Raw genomic sequence first — 8,196 nt, forward strand, 5'->3', positions numbered from 1 at the left:
TTTCAAAATTAAATGAATTTTTTTCATCTGTTTTTGTTACATGTATCATTTTTTTATCTCATGTTTTGATATATCAATTTTGTGTATGTTTAGTGCTAACTACATGTTTGATATAATGTAAAATACATTGCAATATTAATTAAGATTAATTAAAAAAACTATTTTATGCTTTTGAAAGTGTATCTATTTTATAATCCTCAAAAAATAATGGAATTTAGATGGTCAACTTATAAATATTTATAATATCTACAAACAATTACCTCAACTTAATATATCTAACCTACTCATATTTATAATTTATAAATTATTAAAAGTTTAATTGAATATAATTATGAGTATTGACCCGACAAAACCCAACATGACCCCTAAACACCCCTAATCATATCTTAATTAATCTAATCCAGAAATAAATGTTAATAATACGGTGAATTGGTCCATATTTTTAAGCTGGTTACAAGGTCCTATGAGCTTCCTTTTAAGGTAGCCCATTTAAATGATAGTGGTCACGACTGATGATATAAAGTTCCAAATTAATAAACTTAAGGTTTTCAAAATGAAAATTGATAGGTTAGGGCTTCAGTCAATGTCCACAGTAACAGTGCCGAAAGTAAATAAAAAAATAAAAAAAATGTGTGTGAAATTGCATTATTTTTTTCGTATTATCATCCCATTAATTAAGTTAGACATATTACCAAGTTGCTGTTATTTGATAGACTTGTTAATTAACAGCATAACCAACTTAAAAAATAAATAAATTAACCCCTGATATTTACCAACAATCAAGATTTGTTTTCCTTTACATCTATAATATTCTTAAATTAACTCTGAAAAAACTATGGGGTTGTGGATATGATTTTAAAAAATATTCAACAGTAGCTTACCGAATCAACCCATAATTTGTCAAGTTAATTATTGTTAAAAAAATTATCTTTGTCAATTTATAATTTAGTTAAAATTACATTAGTCTATTAATTTTTAAAAAATCACACCTTGCAGCTTGAATTTTGTTACGAGAGTATCGATTTACATTCTGAATTATTTTATAGTTTTGTTTATTTTACATTTATTTAATATTTAAACTATATTTTTTTATTTATTTAGTATTTAAACTATAATTTTTTAAAAGTTGATAGACTAAACTATAAATACAAAAAGTAATTTTTCATTTTTTTTAATTAAAACCATGTTGTTTTGTTTTTTTTTTTTTTTAATCTCCTTGATGCTGACTCAACCAGTTTTAGCTATATCACTAAAAAGTTAGAAAAATCAATCAAGTTTTACTAAATCAATATTTATTTTATCTGATTTATAGAAACTTAGCTCGAGTTACCATTTAGATTTCTCTAGTCAACTCGGGTTTTACCTCTATAATTTAAAACAAGCTATCTGCTACAATCGTGTATGTGCGGGCATAAGAACCGGCGACGATTTTACTGGACGGTTGACTTCTTCACGATGGTGGCTGGGGATTGGAGGGATTCACGTGCTGGGCGTACAATGGAAGAATTCAGTAAGATTTGGATGAGGAGAGCATACTTGACTTAGACATTAAGCCAGCATGATTGGATTTATAGTGCTTGGAAACGGAGGAGTGTAGTTGAGGAGTAATATGTAAGAGATAGATAGATAGTGTGTGTATGTATCCATCCACCTCTTAATTCTCTACATCTGGCCTCCATGTTACCAACCCATCAAATTCATTTCCCACTTTCCTTTTTAGCCGTCAGCGTTGAAACTTGAAACTGTTTGGTGTTTAGTTAGCTCGGACATAAAGAAAACGAACTAGAACAAATTTAGTAGTTAAAGAGTTGTTAGTACAAAACATGACAGCATAAACCAACAAATATAATATTATAATCCTCCTAGCTGTTTAAAGACAAAAACATACTTATCTAAGTTTGGTTTGTGTTCTAAAACTAGGATTGAGTGAATTTTAATTTTTTTATTTAAAATTATTTTTAATATATTTTTATATCATGTGTTGATATTAAGAATATTTTTTTTAAAAAAAAATTATTCTTATATATTTATATAAAAAAATTAAAAATAATTATTACCAAAGCAATGTTTGGAAGTGTGGTTGTGGTTATTTCTCGTGTTGAAATGCATCAAAATGATTTTTTTTATTTTTAAAAAATTATTTTTGAGATCAGTGCATCAAAACGATCCAAAATATACAAAAACTTTAATTTTTAATAAATTTTTTTTATATAAAATATAATTTGCATCGCGTTTCCAAACAATTATTAATTACCTTTAATGATAACAGGAGCTTCAATTAATTTATTTAGAGAAATAATAATAATAAGACATCAAAGCCATATCGAAAGACACGTGCGACACCGTAAAAAAAAATCAACAAATAAACTAAATGACAAAAAAATAATCACCATTAAAGTTAGAAGAGAGCCACATATGCTGCTTTCAAGATATGGCTCACTTGCTTGTGCGTGTGCAACACACGCGGACCAATTTCCCTTATTTCCATTTCTTCCTTTCAGTTCACTCCTTAACGGTTGTATAATTCTTTTGGTTCAATCTCTGGAATTGAATTCAAAGGAGGAAAGTAAAAAGGAAACGAGAGAAAGGGAAAAAAATACAATTCCTCTCTCACAAAAAGTACCCATCTCCCACAACTCCATCCTGCTACTCTCCAGCTCAACGAACTACTCTTCAGCGAGCTGGCACAAACCCTAAGGAGAGTTACTACTTCCAACTTTCCAAGTATAGTTATAAAACCCATCTTGAGATCAACTTGGAAAGTGCTCACGTTAAGACTCACGGTCAAGATGATCGACCCAATTATTTTAAAAAAAATATGAATGAAAACAACATTGTTTTTATTATTTTTCAAGTCAGCGAGTTAAAGATCATGTTTTGTATGGGTCGAGCTCATTTTATTGGGTCATCTCGAATTTTTAACCAGCTTAACCAGGTTTTTTTTTCTTCAACTCGAATTAATCTAGACCCAAATAAATTAAGTTATAGATTAACCTATGAGGTTGTTGAAGATTCTACAACTATGCTTCTAAGATAGTAAGAATAACGCTGCATTTTCCTATGATTATACACGAATTGTCAGTATAACACCTATCTTTCTCATCCACAACTATCTCCTGCTAACTTGCTCCTTAGATGGAGCTCACATTCACTCACCTCTCATACCTATCATTTGCAAGTTCTAATCTTCCAACGACACAACAGTCGACAACATGACTTTGTAGGTTGTTTATATAAAGAACAATTATTCTTTATTATTATTTCACTTTTTATGAGATAAACTTACATAATTGAGGTGCATAAATACTTTAGATTACCAAAAAAATAATCTTAGAAAAATATTTAGATCATTCAGCTCATTTAAGAACATGAGTTCACACATAACCCAGAAATCTTTACTTTCTTTCTCTTCCTTCCATACTATTTCTCTCCTACAATTTTAATAATTTTAATATATAATATAGGAGAGCCTCTATTCCAATAATTAACTCACTTTGCAAGGAATATTGAGCTTAAAAACAAAAGGCCACTTTCAAGCCCATCTATTTAAGTCCAAGATGCGGTCCTGAAAACCCTAAATTCAATATAAAATTTTCACCACTCCATCAGAATCCTCTCTCCCTTGAGTTACCCTATCCACCATGGTTCTTGGAAACAAACAAGAATATGCATAAGGGTAAAGTATGTATTTTTTAAATGTATTTTGTTATATTTTGTCCACAGAGAAGGAGATGAAATTTCTTCCGTCCTGTTCACCAAACCAAATACAAATCAGTCATTCCTCCCACGTCTTATCTCTTACTGTCTCATCTCCATAGTTCCACCCCTCCTGTCTTTTATCTCCCAACTAAAAGCTATACCTAAGAAATACAAATACTAAAGCCGGTTTCTACGAGCTCCTTACCTTCTTCATCCTTCTCTTCTACGGAGTGTGTGTGTCAACCAGCATGGAGAGAGTAGATAATTAATTAGAGAAATATAGGCAAAGAAAATGACACATCTATCCGTTGGCATGCAAATGCTAGATGAAACAACACTAAGGAAGAAGCACGTGAAGAGAAGAAATACTGAATGCTCAGACACAGAAGGATATAAACTAGAAGTGAATCTGGTGAAAAACTTTCATTGCTCATTCATCATGTGCAAGGAATGCAGCTGCATCATTTAGGAGGCCAAAGGCACCACTATATGAAATAATATTTCTCCCATTAAAATAGCTTAGAAATGTAAAAATAGTAGAATTCAAAACTACTAGTCATAAAAGAAGCTTGTGTATGACCATTTTTATTAGAATGATAAAATGTATAAACTGTAACACCTGTATATATGTGATATTGATATAACCCTTGTAATTACTTGCAATAAGAGTACAGCGGTCCAGGATAATAGCGATTTCCAAACTAAGTTACAGGTTAATCACTTGGAAAAGACTTCATACCAGGACTCAGCGGAGGTGATGCCTGCAGAATAAAATGGAAAAAGCAAGATCAAATTACTTATTAACAGGGTTTGATGAAGATCATAAAAGATTGACAAGAGATCAAAAGTAAACCTTAGAGTTTCTTTTGTTCCGCGTCGAATTTTGCAACGAATTGTGGGGAGCCCAAGGCGCTGGTGAGCTTCATAACGATGGCAACCCGAGAATCCTACAAGTGAGAACAGTGATGATATGAGATGGTGAAGAGAAACACAAGATTTTCATATGAGCATATGAGCACATACCATAGTAAACTCCATCGACCTCAAGCACATCAATCTGCAATGATTATAAAGGATAGTGATGGCACAACGGATTTGAAATTAAGGAAACAAAGCTTCTTTAGAACTCATGCGTTTCGAGTTGCACATATCAAATCTGTTAAGGAATTTCTAGCACTAGATTAATGAGGGGACAAAAGGTCACTTCGATGCGATCCATTTCTTTCTTTTCCTCAAGCAACAATTGGAAAGTAAGAAATCCAATGAAGAATGAGTAAGATGCAACTACTCTCATCTTCAAAGGAAAGATACAGCTGTAATGAGACTATCTACCCAGGCCACCAGTTTTGCACTCTTATTTACCATAAAATTCAATATAATGGGCCAAAAATATGAACTCTGCGATTTGTGTGTATTTGCTACATGGTTTCAAGCATGCCAAAAGGTACGAAAACATGTTCAAGATTTCCCGAGTTTCATCTTGCAAATCTTGTTTCGATAAAATCAGCCATTTGATTGTACAGAGAAGTCAGACTTCAAGAGAATAGGTTGCGTTTCATACATATCTGGAACTAGCCTTCAATCTTCCTAGACACACGAAGCAACGACTTGAAGGAGATTGGCCTTTCATTCTTGTAAATTTATTTTTAGATATCAGTCGTATATAGAGTATGATACAGATAAATATGACATGGCCTAAAATCTAAACAATACACAAAACTCAAACAACTCAAGTTTATTGTTCTCAAAATTCATAACCTTTTCCCCTCCTTTTATCTTTTTATTGACAGAAAAATACTAGACAAGTAGTGGGGTTTGTTATAAATCAAATCCATCAAAGATTCAAAGATTTACCAGGTTTGTTAAAAGTCAAAACCCAAACAATCATCAAGAAAAACCATAACTATGGGAGACGCCAAAGTACTTAATTTCATTCCTTCATTCATGTTTCACTTGCAAAAAGCTATCACAACCTTTTATATGGAAAAATCTAGAAAAGAAAAGTAAAAATAGGAAAACTATTCCCTATAAATATTAAAAATCGAGAAGCCTAATAATACTAAATAGGAAAATTAAAAAATAAAATTTCTAAAATGAAAGAAATCTAATCTTCTAAGTCTATATTCTGTCATGTTACTTCACCTAAATGTCACAAAATTTCTACCACTCGTATTCATTTCATCAATATACTTACCAATCAAACAAAAAAAATAAAAATTGAGACAGGCAATTAATATATATATATATAAAAAGAATTTAAGTATTCAAGTAGCAGCAACCCAGAAACCAAATGAATGCAGCAAGTATATATTACAAAAGACAAAAGATTCTTACAGGTACTTGAAGACCAATTTCTTTGATGCTATCCATGAGTTCTTTCACCTTATTTGGATCATTAGCTCTGGTTCTCATCAATGGCCTCCTTATCTTATCAAGTGGCAACTCTAAGATCACTGGCCCTCCATTTTGTGCTCTAGTACTTGTCCCTGGGACAGCCCCTGAATATTGCAAAAACAACCTCCTCAATCACAGAAATAAATAATTCTTATATACTGAGAGATAAAAAAAATTAAAAATTCTAATGACAGAGATTACCATTTGATGAAGCTGAAATAGAGAAGCCCCTGAAACTGGTTGCTGGCAGTCTCAAAACAAAATTTGCCATCTTTTATGTAGCCCACCTTCGCCCATTCCTCCCCTCTGTTTCTCTTTTAATATTAACCAAATAAAATTGGTGGCTTAGGTTTGTGATGAATTTAGTCCCTCTACTTTCATTTTCTTATTATTTTGGTTTCCTTACTCTTATTTGTATTGATGTCATCCTTCTATTCTCTATTTTGTAATTTTGTTGTTGTTGTGGGAATTTTTACTTTATGGAAATGACTATACGGCTTTGTAATTTAAAATGGTAGCTAGCAGTTGATTATTCCTTTTTATTAGGCGGAAGCACGACACGGAGAGGTGTTGGGCCAGCTTCTTTATGCTGCCAAAGTTGTGGCTGAAAAAGAAGGCATCCTTGATGGATTTCGTGTTGTTATCAACAACGGTCGTCGTGCTTGTAATTAAGTTCACACCTCATTTCTGTAACTTCTAGTCTTTTTTAGTATCTTTTCCATCCATTAATGTGCTGATAGTCCTCTCTCTCTCTCTCTCTCTCTCCAGGTCAATCTCTCAATCATTTGCAGTTACATGTCCTGGGTGGAAGATGGATGAAATGGCCACCTTTTCGAAAGATTTGAATAAATTCATCTTGAAGCTTGATAACACCAATTTCTGTTTTTTTCCCATCACTTTCTTGGATTATTTCTATACTCAGATCTGTTAAAGTTGTAAGCTGCAACGACTTCTTTTGATCGTCGAAAGCTTTTTCTCCTCACCTTCTTTAACTTCTGACTAGATGTAGAGGGAAGTTGGGAAAATGGCTGCGTATTCAACTGCTTGTAACCGCTGCATGCTAGAAAATACTCTTTTTTTTTTTTTTTTCTAGCATGCAGCGGTTACAATACTCTCTCTTTTTTTTCTATACTCAGGTGTTTGTTTGTGAATTTTTTTTTTTCAATACTTGACTTTCTAATATTTTAAAAGTGACTTTTTAATTGTTTTTATTTAGCTAATACTTTTTTAATTACTATTTATTTTATTTAAAAAAATTTATAAAATTAAATTTTTATTAATTTCATCATTCTTTATTTTTTTATATTATATTTGGTTTTTATTATTTTTATTGTTATTTATTTTATTTAAGATAATTTTTAAAAATTATTTTTTATATAATTTTATCTTCCTTTAAATTTTTTTCCTATCAAATTCCATACTCATTTTTTTTTATTTTTTTTTAAAATTAATATTTTTTTAATTTATTTTTTAATATTATATTGATTGAGAATTGAGCATTTTAATTTAGCTTAGGTTTAGAATTTCAAGAGTTTCAAGTTTAGAAGATTAATCTAAATTTAGAAGACTCACCTGGATTTACTTGTTTTTTTTAAAAAAAAAACTAATATTTTTTTAGTTTCGTCATTTAACAATTATTTAATTGAAAATTGAATTCTATAATTTTTTTATTTGTTTTATATAAGATTTCTCACTAATTTTAAAAATAACACAAGTTATCTCGGGTCTTTTTATTTGTTATTCTTTGTTAAATTTAGTTTTTTTCTTAAATTGTTTTTGAATTGAATTAAATTAAATTAATTTATCAAATATAAATATGTAATACACACTTTATGATATTTTGTTTAATTAGTTTAGATTTTTCTTATTTTTTAAAAAACTACTGGCTGAACATTTTTTTTATGTTAAAAAAAAAAAATAACTTGTAGAGTAGCGTGATCGCTAAAGGTAGTGATGCTATTTGTAATACTGAATGCAATTGGCCACATCCAAGATCAGACGGGATGCTAAAAATACAAAACTTATAGGAAGTGATGGTATTATATACAAAAAAACATTAAAGCTAGCTTAGTTATCAAAGCAAGCAACAAGGATGTGAAAGAA

General features: G+C 30.5%; 1 protein-coding gene across 2 annotated transcripts; it reads right to left on the minus strand.

The window, feature by feature from the left end:
• Window positions 1–4,258: 4,258 nt before the first annotated feature.
• LOC7453987 (sulfiredoxin, chloroplastic/mitochondrial) lies at window positions 4,259–6,455 on the minus strand. 2 transcript variants are annotated; one of them, XM_024582134.2, is made up of 5 exons: window positions 6,295–6,455; window positions 6,034–6,197; window positions 4,723–4,756; window positions 4,553–4,646; window positions 4,259–4,460 (listed from the first exon to the last, which is right to left on the minus strand). In XM_024582134.2, exons 1-5 carry the CDS (start codon window positions 6,362–6,364, stop codon window positions 4,445–4,447), a joined length of 378 nt encoding a protein of 125 aa, XP_024437902.1. In that variant the 5' UTR covers window positions 6,365–6,455; the 3' UTR covers window positions 4,259–4,444. The 2 variants fall into 2 exon arrangements, with proteins under 2 accessions (XP_024437902.1, XP_024437903.1); XM_024582135.2 differs by lacking the exon at window positions 4,723–4,756.
• Window positions 6,456–8,196: the final 1,741 nt, after the last annotated feature.

This window comes from Populus trichocarpa, chromosome 12, assembly GCF_000002775.5.
Source record: "Populus trichocarpa isolate Nisqually-1 chromosome 12, P.trichocarpa_v4.1, whole genome shotgun sequence".
Classification (NCBI taxonomy): domain Eukaryota; kingdom Viridiplantae; phylum Streptophyta; class Magnoliopsida; order Malpighiales; family Salicaceae; genus Populus; species Populus trichocarpa.

Bases quoted from the DNA above. Each gene is read 5' to 3' on its own strand.
- LOC7453987 (XM_024582134.2), bottom strand. From the start codon at position 6,364: ATGGCAAATTTTGTTTTGAGACTGCCAGCAACCAGTTTCAGGGGCTTC. The intron at 6,198-6,294 runs GTAATCTCTGTC...TGCAATATTCAG, and splicing joins TATTTCAGCTTCATCAAATG to GGGCTGTCCCAGGGACAAGT. The intron at 4,647-4,722 runs GTATGTGCTCAT...TCTCACTTGTAG, and splicing joins GGTCGATGGAGTTTACTATG to GATTCTCGGGTTGCCATCGT.